The sequence below is a fragment of the Phoenix dactylifera genome, chromosome 1 (assembly GCF_051530095.1).
Source record: "Phoenix dactylifera cultivar Ajwa chromosome 1, Ajwa_hap1_PhDact_Kaust_v1.1, whole genome shotgun sequence".
NCBI classification, from domain to species: domain Eukaryota; kingdom Viridiplantae; phylum Streptophyta; class Magnoliopsida; order Arecales; family Arecaceae; genus Phoenix; species Phoenix dactylifera.
In genome coordinates this window covers 33,348,553-33,366,645 of record NC_143190.1, presented here as the reverse complement: position 1 = coordinate 33,366,645, position 18,093 = coordinate 33,348,553, and the positions used below count along the sequence as shown (strand labels likewise).

General features: G+C 37.9%; 1 protein-coding gene across 1 annotated transcript; it reads left to right on the top strand.

The window, feature by feature from the left end:
• Positions 1-855: 855 nt before the first annotated feature.
• On the top strand, positions 856-17,547 carry PBD2 (20S proteasome beta subunit D2). Its single transcript, XM_008776888.6, has 3 exons — positions 856-1,104; positions 1,203-1,326; positions 17,076-17,547. The coding sequence occupies exons 1-3, from the start codon at positions 947-949 to the stop codon at positions 17,406-17,408; spliced, it is 615 nt and encodes a 204-aa protein (XP_008775110.3). The 5' UTR covers positions 856-946; the 3' UTR covers positions 17,409-17,547.
• Positions 17,548-18,093: the final 546 nt, after the last annotated feature.

Sequence of the window (18,093 nt, the reverse complement as noted above, 5' to 3'; positions counted from 1 at the left end):
AAATAAATAATTATATTAATTTGATTTACCATGCACTTAGTAATTTCTTTGATTTTATGGTTATAAATTTTAATTATTTGACTTATATCTATATTTATAACCATATTTCTGGTATTTGATTTGCATATGTATCCATTTTAAACAAATATATAAGTATAATTTTTTGTTTCTAACTAATATTTATATCTATATTTGTATTCGCCAAATAAAATAAATACATATATAGATATATTGACATAGTGATATTTGATCCGTATTCAATTTAATTTCAGCCCTAGTGGCCGTGATACATGGGACAGCTTAAACTTGAATAAAAAGATGAGGACTTCTTTTAGGATCCAAAACAAAAAATAGGTAGCTAATAATAGGATTAATGCAAGTGAAGACAACTCTGGTTTTGCTCTCCAACGTGATCTCAATATCTAGGATCTAACATCAGATCCAAAGATTGATGCGGCCAAATATCAAATAACCAGATACAAACTTTGATAATAAATTACCAAAATATTTACAAAATTTTCATGGAACTTCTTCATTAAAAGAACAACTCTAAAATATAGCTGGGTCAATATTTACTATTAGGTGAAAATCAATTAAAATGTTTAAAATAAATAATATTATGAATATGCATATTATAAAAAAATGTAGTAGATATGCTTTATCTATTTTGATCGTCTTGTATTATAATCAGTATTTAGATGAATCCACATGCGCGTATTTCTTAGTGTAAATAAGTTGATGAAAAAAAAAATCATGGAATCGGCAGCAAATAACGGTAGCAACCCAAGGGGGCCCACCAAGGCCCACATGGTATGCGTCCCGTTAGGTTGGGCCGCCGGGCCGCTGGATTCGCTTGTTCTCGTTCCTCAAGTGGATTCGAAGGGTCCCTGGGTGCCCTCGTCTTTCTTCCCTGCAAATCTCTCCGCACACCGCTCGGCTTGCGGCGATGGAGTGCGTGTTCGGGCTCGTCGGCGACGGCTTCGCCTTGATCGCGGCGGACACATCCGCCGTCCACTCGATCCTGGTCCACAAATCCAACGAGGACAAGGTCATGATCCTCGACTCCCACAAGCTCCTCGGCGCCTCCGGCGAGGGCGGCGACCGGTTCGTTCGTTCGTTCCTTCCTTCCTTCCTCCCCTGACATGTTTGACTTGATCTTGTCCGTTCATTCCTCAATCGATGGCTCTGATGGTGGATGGCAGGGTGCAGTTCACGGAGTACATCCAGAAGAACGTCCACCTCTACCAGTTCCGGAACGGCATCCCACTCACGACCGCCGCCACCGCCAACTTCACCCGTGGCGAGCTCGCCATCGCCCTCCGGAAGGTAGGCCACTCGCTCTCTTTCCCCTTTCTATAGGGTTTCTTTCTTTTGTAATCTGTCGAACATTTGGGGTTTTGGGTCCTTCTCTTGATGGGAGTCGGTTATCTGGGACTTTAGTGTAGTCGTATGTAGTTAAGCTCGAATTCTAGGGTTTGATTTCGGTAGACGTGGTAGTGTTATTACTTAAATTATTTGGGAGGAATATCTGACAAAGTTATGAATTTAAGCTTGCTTCTCTTTTGTGCAGTCTACTTGTTGTTAAACAAAAATGATTATATTTTGGGAAGCAATTATCTGACGCATAATTAATTGAACATTAGCGTGGTTAATTTCATGTATTTTATGATTGAAAAGGAGAAATTGATGTTGTTAGATATCAAAATGCTTGTTTTTGCTGTTGATGTGCATTTAGGATCTCAACTTTTGAGATACATAGTTGGGTTTTTTTTTCTGAAAGTAAGTGTTTACTAGCAGACTGAAAATACTAAAGACAAACTCTGGTGACTTGTTAATGGGATGAAGTGAGATAATGAAAATTGAATGGATGCCTGTCTAACTCCTGTTGATGGAATCGGATAGTTAGAAAGAGTTTGCTAGAGAAAAGTTGTGATCTAGACTCTCTATTTTTTTAATCATGGTTTCTGGGCCATATTGTGGAGATTTTTGGTTTTGATTCATCAAATGTTTCTTAGCTTGTGCATGTTCTTATTTCCTTGTGACTGTGCACCGTGTAGTGGTGATGCAATGAGATGACATATAGAAAACATCATGGTTCATGTATCGCAGCTTAACAATTGGATTGGAAAGTAACTTCTATTTCTTCACAATATCTTTATGGCTAATAGAAAAACTTTGATCATTTTTCAAGGCATGATATTGTGAAATATAGAAAAGGTTAATCATTTTGGCATAATTATTTTGTTCATAGTCACAAGTGATGAGGTTTTGCTATGACTAAGGGCTCGTTTGGTTTGCGGAAAGTATTTTTTCCTAAGAATATGATTCCTGAAAAGTAGATTCTTGGAAAGAGGATGCCTGGAAAAGTACTTTTGGCATGTTTGGTTGACAATGGGAAAGTGACAGATTTCCAGAGCGCTTATATTTGGTTGACCATCCACTTTCTTGGAAAAGTTATGTGTAATTCCTATTATACCCTTAATAAAAATTAGGTCTTTAATGCCTCTTTAATGTTGAAGGACTTTTTTAGGAAAAAATAAAAATGCGATACTCTAGTCCCTTGACAAGTAGCTTTGCTAACATCAAATTTGGATCTAGCACGAGTTATGATTGGTAATTACAACAAAATTGCCTACCTGAAATCCTCAAGTCTCACTCTAGCGAAAACTATTTGCTACCAATGAAGTTTAAAATGCGATGCATCTCGCCGTTCTCTTTCTCTTGAAGAAAAAGGAAGAACTATATGCTATCCTCACCATTTGTTGATATTTCTGTGAACAAAGTATAACTTATCCTTTATTACATACTAGTCTGTTGAATGATTTCTGAAAACTGAGGTTCTGGTCATCTCAACATGGTCACATGAATACTCATATGCTGGATGAAGCATCTTCACACTTCATGTTAGAAGCCACCATAGTTAAATCTTTGGCCTGACAGCCATTCTTAATGTGTTAAGAATGTCAACTATGGTTCGCTGCATCATTGAAGGTAGCAAGTCATTATAAGTCAAATATGTTGCTGGCTGCAAGCACATATATTCTCCCCAAAACGTCCATTGACCTACCCAAATCATGATGATAGTGATCAATAATAATTCATGAAGAGAAGGATATTAATAACCATTGTTATCCATTAAACTAACCATCCAAATTCATACAAGTAAGCACCTAGCAATATACGAAACAAGAAACAACATACAGAAAGTGCAAAACATAAACTTGTAGTTGATCCAAAAGCAGTGTTTGCATCCATTGTTATCAATAAGGCCTATACCAAAAAGCTACCCAATACATAATATCCCTAAAAGATACACAAACCCTACCCAACTTAGCTACATCCCACTTTGAAACTCTTAGCAAAGAGTTAAAACATATGCCCTTCTATAGTCATCTGGAAGACTGAAAAAGTAATCAGTCTCCAGTGGGTCCATTGCAATTTTTCTGCCCACCTTAAGAATCTCAGATTGAGAAAGACCCTGCACCTTCATCACCTCAGAGACCACTGTCATTTTTCTATCTGCAATCTCAGACTCGTGCTTAAAACATTGAGCCAATTTCTCAATATGATCTCCAGCAGCTGCCATCATGCCTACTACCTTAGTCATCTCAGATGTAAGATCTCTCACAACCTCAAGGGCCTCATGCCTAGCTTTCTTAGCTCTGGTTGGCCTACTTGGACCTGCAACTTCAGTATTAGTAGCTGTCTAGGGAGTATTCATATTAACATTCTGACCAACAAAATTGCTATTTGCTTCTTGGCTCTCATTGATAGCTGGTGATGTGTACGGATACTGTTGCTCCTCCATCTCTATTTCTTCAACAGCATCTACAGGTGCTTCAGCTCCCATTCCGGTAGCACGATCCCTTCCAAAGATATTAGTCAAGTCGTCAAAATGAGGAAAAGGCTTGTTCGTCATACCTTAAGCATTTGGGTAACTCTGCATTAAAAAAAAACGAAAAAAAGTAACACAACATGTATGAAAGGTATTCATAGAAAAAATAAACAAATTTATAATGCCAATTTACCTTAACCCATTCCTTGAAAGTATCCTTCTCACAGGTCACACACTTGTTGATGTCATCCCACCCAAATCCACTGCAGTTAGGTTCCAACATCTCTGCAATAGCATTGTATTGTTTCTTCAAGAGCTTGACCTGAGACTCGATATGTGGTGTTGCTTTCAGTCCACACCCAGGAAGCTTCTCTTCTATTAGTCCACAACCAATTGCTGCAAATACCCACTCCTAAAAGTCCCATTATCGCCCCTCCAACCTCCTCGGGTTACCAACTCAACCAATGCCTCAACAAGCTTTGCATCCTCCACATAACTCCATTTTCTGTTGCACTTTGTTCTCTTGTTTCCTGTTGATGCTTCTCTAGCTATTGAGGTGCTCATATCTACATTCACAATCTCATATATTATAGATATACATTCACAATCTACAATGTATAATAGTTATACATTCACAATCTCACGATATGATCTTACTTTTGCATTATCTAAATGAATGGATACAAGGGAACTATTAAGTAAGAATTTGACATAACACAAGATTATAACATAGCAAGGAAAATATTAAACAAGGATTACAGCATAACACATAATGTTCATACAAATGTTAAGAGCCCCAAATATTAAACACAACAAAGATCACAATTTTTTCTCAAATTCTATTATGCTGCCACTCTTCAAACATTTCGGCAGCAAGATTAGCCCTGAATGCATTCCAAGATGCAGATGACTCAATATACTCAATATAAGCACCCTGCTCCTGTGGAAAATTGCCATGAGAGCACTCCTCATTGTACAAAGCCTCAATAGGATCTACAGACATCTCTTTTCTAATGTAGTTGTGCAGCAAACAACATACATAAATGATCCTACACATTGTCTTAATAGGGTACCAAGTATTGCTCCTAAGGATTGCCCATCGCATCTTTAATAGGCCAAAACATCTCTCAATTATATTCCTAGCTTTTGAGTGCCTCATGTTATAGAGCTCCTCTGGTGTAGTGGGTTGATGACCATGTCTCCACTCATTGAGGTGATATCTTTGACCTCTAAATGGAGTTAAGAAACCTTCAGAATTTGTGTACCCAGCATCGCATAGGTAGTAATAGCCTACTCATTCAAAAACATACAAAAAAAGTGAAATCTGAAAAAAAATAGCTATCCTACTCATGTAAGTAAAAAATAGCTGTAATATTAGACTTAAAATTACCTTGCGGAATTTTTAATCCATTTCTACGAGAAATGGCATCCCTAAGGACTCTATTATCATGTGCTGACCCCTCCCATCCAGGTAGCACGTAAATAAACTGCATATCTTGTGAGCAAACGCCAAGTACATTTGTAGAAATCTCATTCTTTCTCGACTGATATCTAGGTTTGTCCTTCTCCGAGACTGGCACTTTAATATGGGTACCATCCAATGCACTAGACAATTCTACAATGCAAGTATGAATATAATAATCAGTACTTTTAACAATTTAATAGGCCAAAATATGGTCTTTAAAAATGTGAAATGTAATATTAACTCACCGGAAACCACATCCATTTCTCATCTATTGATCTTTCTGTGACAGGCTCAGGATTCTTTAGCAAGTGTCTATGTAGCCTCAAGATAGCATTCAAGACAACATTAAAATGCCTACTTACTGTCTCACCCGATCTACGAAAGTACAATTGCATAACTTTATTTTTTGAGTAATGGCCTAGGGTGTGAAGGAATATTGCAACCATCTCTTCCACTTGAACATTTCTATTCCCCTCCAATTTGCTAATCGATTTAAGCATTTCACAAAGCTTCCAAAATGCCCTCCTATCCATTCTAAGTTGATCAATACAAATTTGATCACTCTCCATTATCATAAGCCTAAGATTAGCTATTCTATTCATCACCCTCTCATCAAGTGTTATATCAAAAACCTACACCATTTCCCTAGGAATCCTAACATTTACTCGTGCTAAAGTTTCAAGAATCTTGGCCATCATTGACATCATCATCAACATCATCTCTGTGTATATTACCAAAATGGTACTTGCCATCTTCTTCTTTTTAGAAACAAATAAACGAGCCATAACTACCATAAGCAAGCAAAAAGTATTACAACAAATAATTAAATCATCTATAAATATGTTGGTTTTGACCGATCAAAATAAAGGAATGCATAGACCAAAAAAGTTTCCTTTACGCTAAAGGAAGGGCCAATGATACTGATTAAATAACTGAGATAGTAGTACTGTTTACAATGTCAAGCAAGAGCAGAATAGGAAAAGGTAATCCCATGGCACTTTATGGCCAAGGTAAAGGAAAGAATTTGTTCAGAAAGGGACCTCTCTATAATAAAAAGAATTTGTCCCATCCCACCATCCCCTTCAAGTGAGTACCCAAGCGGCAACTGCAACATCACAGCACAGCAGCCATTCAATCTCCAAACTCCCTCCTTTTCTCTCTCTACCAGCCAGGAGGGGAGAAGAGACCGAGAGGAGAAAATTAAAAGAATCTCCACCCTCCAAGAAGTCCATCTCCAATCCCCTTATCTTTCTTCCTGATGGCCCAGCTGGATCAGGAGTAAGGTGAGGGAAGGAAAACCAAGACCAGAACCAAAAAAGAGAAGGGATGAAAGATAAGAGTGGCTTCAGACGTGTATCAAGCCAACCAAAGGACTCCTCTCTCTTTCTCTCCACCCTAGATAGAACTACTGTCCCCAACTTCCCAAGGACTCTAATAAGGCCAGGAAACTCTCCACGTCCCTTCCATCAAGAGGGAAGACTCGTATCCAGCTCCCGTTCCCTTTTTATATGGGGCCTTTGCTTCCTTTTGGTCATGGTTAGACAAAAAACAGGGCAAGAAACCCTCCCGGCCTTTGCTTCCTTTTGTCACGGTTAGACAAAAAACAAGGCAGGGCAAGAAACCCTCCCAGCCTTTGCTTCATTTTGGTCACAGTTAGACAAAAAACAGGGCAAGAAATCCTCCCGGCCTTTGCTTCCTTTTGGTCACGGTTAGACAAAAAACAGAGCAAGAAACCCTCCCAGAACCTTCCAAAACGAGAAAGAAAATCCCTACGACCATAAACCAGGAATTCCACAAAACAAAAAAGTGGGGAAATCTTTATCAACCTACGACCATAAATCTGTAGAATACTCCGAAATCGGGAGGAAAACATCGAATCGGAGAGATGAAACCCAACTATCATGAAAAATAGATTGCATGAAAAAAAAGTTGAAAGGAAATTATGCTTACCTCTTTGGATTCGAGAGGAGACTGGTAGAACTCGAATTCTTCCGAAGGTTTTCGTCGGAGCTAACACCCACGAGATCGAGAGAGCGAAGTGGGAAAGAGGAAGATGAGCAGGCTTTTACGATGGAGGAGGGTTTGAGGAGAGGGATCGCGATGGTCGGTCATAGCTTAGGGGCTTTTTGGAGAAAAAAAAATATTTTGATTCTTGCCTCATGGGAAAGTAGCTTTCCCATGTTCCTCATGGGAAAGACTTTCTCATAAAACGTGGGAATTAGACTTTCCCATGTTCCTCATGGGAAAGACTTTCCCATAAAACGTGGGAATTACGTTCCCCCGGGAAAAGAACTTTTCCATCTCTCTCCTTTGAAAACTCCAACCAAACAAGAGGCATTTTATTACTTTTCCGTTGACCACATTTTCCCCCCTTCTTTTTCCGCGAACCAAACGAGCCCTAATAGATTTGGGATTTTGGAGCCCCCTCCCACTCATTTTTTAGGTAGTCCTTTTGATAGTGGTATTCAATTTGTTGAGTTGATGGTTTGGGAGCGATTTTGGGCTCCTTAATTATGGAGAGTTTTGATGTTATAGACATGGATGGAATGATAATATGCACTTGAGATGGTCAAGCTCTCTAGTTTTTGTTTCTTTCTGGGGTTGGGTTTTAAAATTGTTCTTCAATAAGTTTTCAGACGTAACATTATATATAGGTGTGTGAATAAGTCAAACACAAGCAAGCTGAAGCTAGTTTGAGCTTAGCTCCAAAATATATATGTTTAGCTCAAGCTTTTCTTGATCTTGAGTTGACAAGGCCAGGCTCAGTCTCAGTGCATTTAATTTTGATCTGACTTGTGCTTCGCTTAATTAGGCTCAGTTATAAGCTTTGTTCAGAAAAGTTTCATCATGAGATTCTATTTCCTTGGGGTTCCAAAGAGGAGGAAGGAGAACTGGATGGATGAAAAACAGGTCGAATAGGGTCAAGATGGAGTAAGCATTCGAGAAAAGGAGATAAGGATAGAGTAGAGAATAGAAAATGGGGTGCTTCCATTCTCATCTTCAAGAGAGAGCCATGCTGCTTATCATAAGCTCTTTAAGGGGATTGTGACTGAGTGCAACAAGAGCCATTGAAGACTTTTGCTTATCAAAATTTGAGAAATAAAAATGAGCAGTAGATGACTTTCAAACAGAACAAAGAAGCTATATCATCGAATCTCATATTGAATCTGAGAGGCCATACATGGAGATAGATTTAGACTACTGGAGAAGGTCATGAGTATAGGGGCTATGGGCTCGAGCTTTCTCTTGAGCACCATCGTTTCTTGTCCTTGAACATTCTTAGGTAGCAGAGAAATGGAGAATGAGAAACATGACAGACAGAGGATTGGCAGCTCCAGGTTTCTTACCTTTCTTCTGTCCCACCCCACACTATCCCATTAATCCTGCTTTCAAGGGCTATAACGTTGACTAGTGAATAAACTTTAAAACCATTAGATCATAGATCTAATGGCTGAGCTGCATCTTATTTTATAATCTTTGATAATTTTCATTGATCTAATCTTTTCTAAATGCTTTAATATTTTTAGCCAAAATTATTTTATATAGGTCTATGTTACATTGTATTGAACTCTTTTGATTGTTTTCCTCATTGGTGGTAACATTCTTGTACACTTGTAGAAATGCTCACACCCTTATATTTGGGAGAAATGGATTCCAGTCACCTCTCTCCTTTATGCTTATCTTGTACCTCCAACACCTTCCTATTCTTACTAGAGACCGCTTGTTCCCCTAATTACATGAATGTAATATTTGTAAACTGCTTGAACTCATTTTCCTTCAATGGTTATCACACTAATTACTTTCACTCCAGCACTTACTCATCAAGTCTAGTAGTAGCAGTAATGTAAACAACCAGACCATTGCTCAATGAAAATGGTAGCATCACTTGTTTGTCATATTCGCTTCCTAAGCAAGGAAGCCATTTAGGTTGCAATATATTGCGATTGTGATAACCATGTCCTCCGCACATAAAGCAACACTTGTGCAGCTTTCAGATTGGGAAAAAATGAAAATCAGCTTCATGGTCCAATCGAGATGAGATTTCTAAACCTGCGAAGGACCATATCTTAATCCCTTAGTGCTACAGTTCATTTTTCTAATCTTCTCTTCACTATTCTTTGTTTTCGTTGACCTTGAAAAAGAGCCAAAAACAAAAATCATGTAAAGTCTCAAATTCACCTAGTAGGAAGTTGAAAGCGGCTAAATACAAGATCTATGAAGTCCCAAAACATAAATTAAGAAAAGCTTATAAGAAATCAATAGAATGAAGGCTCTTGTAACATCACTGGGAGATCATAACCAGAAGAGCAGTTTGGTGTAGTCAACAGCCTATTCCTTGTTTATTCAAGTGCCTCAAATTAGTGAATTCAGATTCAATGCATCAGATAGCAGTTAACTTCAAGGACATAATCCTAGACAAGGAGGTTAGGAGTCTAGACTCAATGTAGATGGCACCACAAATCTCAAAATGAAAACAACCTTGCGGTTCTGGTTTTTCTTTTTCTTCCTTTGGAGCACTTCCTTTGCACAAAGAAAGGCTGAGGAGATGCTGATGAGGAAGAAGAGGATGAAGAAAAGGGGTTCTAGGTGGGGGTAGATGAAGAAAACATTGAAGCAGGGGAGGTGTTGGAATGCAAGGACACAACCAAGTGGGTGGGATCAAGGTCGTGATGACGGTGATGAGGAGAAGCTAAGGAAGAGGAGCATTGGGAAAGGGAGATGGAAGAGACAAATGAACAGGGGAGGGAGAGTTTAGAATGGCTTTTCCTTTATTTTAGAAAAACTATTCTTTAGATTCGGAAGAATCCTGTTCCAATTGGGTTGAGATTTTCTCTCTCTCTCTTCTTGTGTGAAAACAAGGTGGTGTTAGATTATGACAGGGGGAAGTAGTTATTGCTGCTTCTCTTAAGCAATGGAGAAAATATTATTTATTGGATGATATGGAAACAAAAGATTCTTGACAAGGAAGTAGTGGAGTTATTATGTTGTTTTCTTGGATGTTGATTGTTAGAAGTATGTCCTAGAAGCCAATGTTGCTGACGCATATTTGTAATCTGGGGGCATAAATTTGTAATTTGACACTTATTAATAAATAAGATTGGGCAATTTATTTTTGATTCATGTTTGTATGTGTTCATAAATCATCCAAGAAATTGATAGATGATAACACATATGCTCAAGAAGTTGAGAATTTGAGGTATGTGTCATTAGATATTAATTTTCAAATGCTTCTGATCGATGGATCCATCACGAGGGACGATGATCGATCCGATGAGATTAATGCACAGATCACTTAGTCAGATGGATGAGTCTTGAGTCCATAGTGTAGAGACACTGGAGTGATTATGCAAGTACTTATTAGAGAACAAGATATTGAGCGTAACCAAAGAAAATAGTCACATGGATGTCTATCCACTCGTCAGTTGTATGACTGGTCCTTTGACCTGCGATGCCTCAGCTATTCACTGTGGGGTTGCTGTAGTTTGACGAGCATGTGAACTTAGGCCCTAGCCATTCGGATCCTTGTAGTGCGGATTGGCTGCAGTAGGTTCATTTTGGAATAGGGTTGCATCTAGATGGGATCTATCGACCTTGATAGATTAGGAGTGATCTTATGTGATTTATGAGACTGAGTTCGATAAATTTCTGGCCAAGTATTTTGAAAAAAAAGTTTTTCATATCTCGAACCGGAAGTCGAATAAATTAGGCATAAGACAGACGATGGGGTTTGACGAGTTATCCATAACCTTCGTCATGTCGGAATCCATGATAGAGGGACTGTATCATACGCTAACTGCACCGAGAGGTTTAGATTTTCCATTCTACTTGGTTGCCATCACATACTGCTAGGTGTCACTAGTGGATTGTGAGACTCGAAGGCATTCACTTGGTGATCAATGAACCCTAAGAGTAGAACTGAAATTGTTTCACTCCACTGAAAGGAGTTTCAGTGATATTGAGATGGAGATCTCAATATGTCTCACTACCAGTCAGAATAGAACCTACGGGATCACACACATAGAGGATTTAATTAGTCAGACTATCATAATTGTGATTTGGAATCACAATAGAAGTCAATCATCAATATGATTGGTGATTGAATTAACCCATTAAGTGTTAGTGAGTTAATGGAAGAAGAATTAAGTAAAATTGATTGCAATTGGATTGTAAGTGGGTTGATTTAATGAGCCAAATCAAATTGGGTTCGATCCAAATTGATTTGGATTCATGATTGGGTCAACCTTGATTAGATCAAGGATTAAATTAAATGCCATAAGTCATATGCGGATTTTAAAGTCCACATGTCAACGTAGGATGAATATGATTTAAGTCGTGTTCACACTATGCGGATTTTAAAGTCCATATGGCGTCGTAGGATGCATGGCACCCCAATTAATTCTCCTAATGTGATTAGGAGTTAGCTTAAGTCCTAATGTGATTAGGAATTGGGGATTAATCAAGTCCTAATGTGATTAAGAATTGGAGATTAATCAAGTCCTAATGTGATTAGAAATTGGAAAATCCTAGGGCCCTCATCTATAAATAGGAGGCGTGTGAGAGCCTTCTTTATGAAATTCCTCCCCACACCTCCACCCTCTTCCTCTCCTCCACGGCAGCAAGAGGAGACCTTCTCCTCTCTCATGGCAGCAAGGTGAAGGCCCTTCTTCTTCCTCCAAGGCGTTGGAAAGAAAAGAAGAAGAAGCAAGGGAAGAGCACTCCACACGGCAGCAAGGAAGAAGGAGTTCTTCCTCACGCCAAGCCCCCTTCTTCCTTCTTCCCACGACAGTAAGAGGGTCCTCTGCATCCTCTTCTTCCACGGCATCAAATCAAGGAAGATCCACGATTAAAGCTACCTCCATCTCTCCCTTAATTGCGAGCAAGGTTGAAGAAGAAAGCGTTCTTCTTCAAAGAGGTATGCAGCAGATTTTTATCTTCCAATATTATGATAGTCATGAGAGGTCTTTGCAAGGAGCTAGCACTCCGGTAAGATCCTATCTCAGATGATTAGATCCTCGTGTGGATACCTATAGAGGCCGGACACATGTGCGGCTTAACCAGGAACCTAGAAAGATCATCACGCTGCGGTGTTCTACACCTGCAGAATTTTTGAAGATAAGATGTTCAAATCTATAACTTCTGATTTTTGTTTCAGTTTTATAAATCTTAATCAACCCTCTTCGGATCCTAATCTTTCCTCCCTAATGAGTTCAAAGATTTTCTGGATTTGGATCCAGAAAAATTTTTGTATTCTACGATCTGAGGTGCGTTCATGCGATGAACGACGTTCCGTGCGAATTCTGCTGCGAATGTCGAATCGCACGGGGCGTATCACAGCATTGATGTCCAATGCGGTAAATGCAAGCTGGCATTTAAGAAGATGTAGTTTCTAGAGTTGCTTGCTTACTACAGATGAATATAAATTTTCCCATTTTTTTATCCCTCGACTATAACTGAGATCTTTTGCAAAAAAATCCAAAGGGAAATTTAATTTTTGCCTGTGAACTTAATTTAATTGACTGATATGAATGATATTCCTTTAGATGGATTGTGAGAGTTCAATAAGAAGAATATGATGCAAATCCTTGTTGTGGTAGTTCTCTAGTTACTTAAATTTACTGTGAATGCAAGTCTGGTCGTCAAAGTTTATATCAGAAAAATAAGAGTCAGCATGCATGATTCACTTGCAATTTCATTTAAACACTAATATCTCAAATAGAATTGTAGATTTTTCCAATCAGTTCAAACTATTCATTAGTAAAAATGTGGCCTTTAAAGTTGGAATTCCTGATAAACTCCTTTTGTTTTTCTTACTAAGCCCGCTATTAATTAAAACAACAATCCAGAATGTTTGATTGAAGGATCACTTGTGGATACTGCATGTTCAAATAATGCAACTGAACAATTTCATTGAAAATAATTTTCAAGTTCATCATGAAACCATTACAACTAACATAAAACTGATTCGCTTTCAACCTAGTACTACCATTATAATTTTGATATAAATATTATATTCAAAGTTAGTGGAACTTGCTAAGACCTTGGAAGGGTGTTTAGTTTTCTTTTCTTGCATGCATTCCCTTTGACCTCGATGTAGTAGAGACATTGACTGGATGGGTTATAGATTCCTTGCCTGTGTCTTGGGAGACCCTTGTCTATGCATCAAGTCATTCCATAATCAAAACATTAGATTGTTCCTTTAAACACTATTGATTTGGTTGACTTGATGCATAGGCAAGGAGCCTTCAATACATATAATTTTTTGTTTATAGGCACCTTAGGCCTTGTAGATTGTATCCAATGGTCTAAATTTTTATATCATGACCTTTGCCGTTGAATTTGGCCATGGGTGTAAAGTCATCTCTTTCTGCTCCATATGCATTCTTGCCATCCCCCATATGCAAATGATGCCATTCTAGATACCACAGATGATAAAGTAGATGAAGCTTTGCTGCATTAGTTGCATCACCTTCTTTGTGAATTTGCTTCTCTTATATGAAATGGAAAATCCGTGTAGCTTAAGCCATGCCGATTAAGGCTTGCATCTCTTTGTATTAAGAGAAAGTCCTTTCAGACCATGTGTCATGAAGTATTATGGTTATAACTAATTTTCATAAATTCTTCTATTTCTCATACATATTTTTGTGGTTGAGCCTATCATCCTCATCGTGTAATACGATTACCAAACAAGACTCTCTCTCCTTAGTACATAAAGATCATGAAAAAAAAAAGTTATGTTTTTTAAGGCACTTGATGCTGTTTAAGAACCAAAAATACTCTCAATTAGCTGCTCACTGCGTGAGCGCAAGCTGTTGTAAGTTACTTCCTGTACTTCCATCTAATCCATTTTAAGTCCTTTCTTTCTTCTCTCTTTTCTTTTCTTTTCTTTTTTGTGCACAACATACTTCTTTTTTTAGTTATGCTTGTACATTTTTGTTTGACTTAACACAAAAGATGCATGACAACATTTGTGGCTATGAACTAATATCAGCACATGCCTTGTATCATTTTATAGGAAAAAGGGGTCTGGTTAGGGTCTTATCTATAGTTGCGATTAAGTTTTAATTTTTATTACCCCAGTGGCATAAACTGTGAGTATCTTGTTACTGGACCATTAACTGTTTTACATGTAGTAAATTTGATTTGGATAATATTAAGTTCATAATATGTGTCAACCAGTTCAGTCTTCATATAAGGAAGTCTCCATATCGGTTGTGTTGGTTGATACCGATGGAATGAGATTTGTGACACATAAAATTGTTCCATGCTCTTTCCTCACTCATATACTTACATGCGCACTGCATGAAAGGCTTACAATACTTTGCACATGTGAGAGTTCATGGAATCAGTAGAATATTGGTAGTAGGAATGAAGCCTTCCAGATGTTTTATGATATGCCTGTCACATACATAGTGATGTCTGCCAAAGAATATCCCCTAAAACAGGTGACTGTACTGTGATGGAAGGATGCATCTATCATCTTTCATCTCCAATGCTGCAATGCCATGAATCTTCGCTCTGTGTGTCTAAAGTCAGAATATAGCATGAAAGCTAAAATACCAAATATATCATGAGTTCAACGATTGTGTTGGCATCTCGTTTTCATTTTTCAGTTCTATTGAACTTGCGTTCATTCTTGTTCCAGATTTTCCTGGTTGGAAAACTTGTTTCATGTGAGGCTATGCTCCTAAAGATGAGTATTTATTCTGCAGAGTTGGGTCTAAGCATTTGCCCTGAGTATGATTCCTGATTATAAATCTGTAATTAAGAGAAGAGCAGAGAAAATAACCTAACATTTCTTTTATTAGAAATATGACAACAGAAGATTTGTTGGCATAATTCTTAAGTCTGAGCATCATGTCATGTGCTGTAAATAATTTGCTGAAAAGAAGAATGAGTTCTTTGTTGGTATTAAGGAATCAGCCTTCGTATGTCCAGTAGTTTTGGTGCTAGTGTTTGTTTGCTTTGACTATTATATATATATATATAGTTTGAAAAGTTAATGCGAGTAAAAGCATTCTAAAGATATAAGTACAACCCATGACTGTCAAACCTTGTCTCAGTTGTCTTGGTCAAGGAGTAAAAGCATTCTGAGAAAAAAAGGGCATAAGTTCAATGGTATCTTATCAATAATGGGTACATAAAAACTCAAGGTGACATTTGACACCGAAGAATTTGAAAGTTCCTATGAGATGGACCATGGTATCTTTAAGATACAAAGAAATTCATGCATGGTCTCTGAATCTGTTGCTCACATAGCTTATGTGCTTCTATGGCATTGCACAAAAATAAAAATGAAGTCCTGACTGATTTAATAACGTGGATGAAAGATGATATGTTTGAGGTGCTGTTTAAATGGCGGATCCTGTGTCTATCTACAAAACTTTATGTTTGTCTGGATCCATTAGAAGATCCAGCCAAGTGACTTGTATTGATTTGGTTTAAAAATACAGTTTTGTTCAAAGTCATGAGTCATGAGTTTCTAGAGTATGAGTTGTGAGGTAACTTACGACATTTGTGTTATTATACACATCTTGATGGTGCATGCATCATGATCAGGATGTTTTTCTTCTGTCCTTTTGCTGAAGTAGCTTGCCTTTTATATTGTTTCATTGTATGCAAAGTTGGGTGTCTTTTCACTTTCCAACCACTGCGTCAATGCTTCTTGGTTGGCATGGGTAGATCGGATAAGATAGGTATGCTGAATGCAGCAACAAATAGGTTTTTAATAAAAATGAAATTTATGTAAGAAAACTATCGATGGTAATTTATGCAGATCTGAACTACCTTGCATTTATCCTTGGAGCTTTGATCTCTCTCATGATGGTACCCTACCTGTTGTCATATGCTAATGGTTTCACAACTTCTAGGTATTTGTGACACCATGGAACCCTTCAAAGACTTTTCTTCTCTTATAGATTAGCAGTTTGAGTTTATACTCACTACTCACTATCAAAGCCTTTTCTGCAAAGGCATTCAGCTTAGTGTTATTATTTGTGTTACCACTACTTGGATTTAGTATGGTGTGGTTTCTATGGCATAGTTGCTTGATATGAGGTAACATGGGAAATTAGTAACTTTTCCATTGTCGGTGCCATTATTGTTATTTTTTATCGGCATCAGATTAGTTTCAATGTGTTATCATATTTGTTAGCTTTAGTTGTGATAAAGCATCACCATTAGCACTAGTTATGCCACTTACATTAGCATCAACAATTCAACATACTAAAAGTATGATATTGGTACCGATATTTGTACTTGTTTATTAGAAACGTCATCTTTTTCTCCTGTTTGGTCTGGTATCAGTATTATAATACCATTCTTAGTATGAAACTTTGTCATAATATTTTGTCACCACTGGTGTAAATCATGGTATCAGTATCAGTTGTTTATGGCATTTTATAAATGTTAACCAACATGAATTCGATCCACCTATTTGATAGAAAAAGGGCAAGAGTTGGTAACAGGACAAATGCTACAGCCCAGATCACATTAGGCATGCAGTTGCTGGTATCTTTGTTTTGATATATGACAGCTGAAGGCCTGGTTGTCCAGTCTGCACAAGTCTCTCAATACCCAATCAGGAACCCTGGGAGTAGCTGGCCACTAACGGGGTGACAGCCCAGGACCATTAACGTGGTCTAACAAAGTTCTGTTTGAGTGAAGCAAAAAAAAGATCCTGTATGCCTAAATTGGTTGATATAAAGTAACTTTTATTTTTAAGCTATTATATGAGCATGCCAATGTGGTAAACCTTTTGCATTTTTGGTTTCCCAGAATCCATATTTTGTGAACATTCTACTGGCTGGTTATGACAAGGATATTGGGCCATCTCTTTACTACATCGACTACATTGCAACTCTGCACAAAATTGAAAAGGGTGCATTTGGTTATGGATCCTACTTTTCCTTATCAATGATGGACCGACACTATCGCAGCGGGATGTCATTAGAAGAAGCAATTGATTTGGTAGACAAGTGCATAATGGAAATCCGATCTAGACTGGTTGTTGCCCCACCAAACTTTGTGATCAAGATTGTTGACAAGGATGGAGCAAGGGAGTATGGGTGGCGTGAATCTATTAAAGATGCTGGAGTTGCTGCAGCTTAAAGTTGTATGTTTCTTTTTCCTCTCGAAAGAGCCTCATGGATTGATTCTGTGATGAACTGAGCCTCTTAGATTGATTCTGTGATGAACTGTGGTTGGAATATGATTTAGATGCACTTTATTATGACAATATGTTCCTTCACTAGTGATCTTTCACTTTTCTTTACTGAATTTCCTTTGTCAAACAAATTTTCCTGATTTTGCAACATGTTTGTCTTGATCAAAGATATTTGGCATTGAAGCATCTTCAGGTTCTGTTTCCAGAGTTGCCCTGATGTTGAACCATTATCGCTTTTAGCTTTAATTAACCTCCACTTGCGAGCCTATACACAAGCTTCTAAAGAAAAATGACCCAGGAAAATGGGATGAAGCCCGCCAGAAAGCTTTTGACAAAATAAAGGAATACCTTTAGAGTCCACTAGTTAAGCTGAGCTAGATATGAACTCCATAAAATATGAACATGTTATAGTCCTTGAGGTCATGAATTTAAGTTAACGGCTATGGTTGGTTATCCTACAAAAGTTAAGATGAATGTATAGAAATCATAAATTATTTGTGTAAACCTTGTTACTTTGAAAAGTAAACTGTTTTATTCATTGTGGCAGCCACAAGTTTCTGTTACGTTTCAGATCAGTCTTGCATTAGTGCCTGCACCAAGCACTAGTGTGGCTTTGTGCCGTGTACTGAT

Excerpts from the sequence above, each read along its gene's own strand:
- PBD2 (XM_008776888.6), top strand. The coding sequence starts at position 947 with ATGGAGTGCGTGTTCGGGCTCGTCGGCGACGGCTTCGCCTTGATCGCG. Across the intron at positions 1,105-1,202 it reads TCCGGCGAGGGCGGCGACCG|GGTGCAGTTCACGGAGTACA; the intron begins GTTCGTTCGTTC and ends GGTGGATGGCAG. Across the intron at positions 1,327-17,075 it reads TCGCCATCGCCCTCCGGAAG|AATCCATATTTTGTGAACAT; the intron begins GTAGGCCACTCG and ends TTGGTTTCCCAG.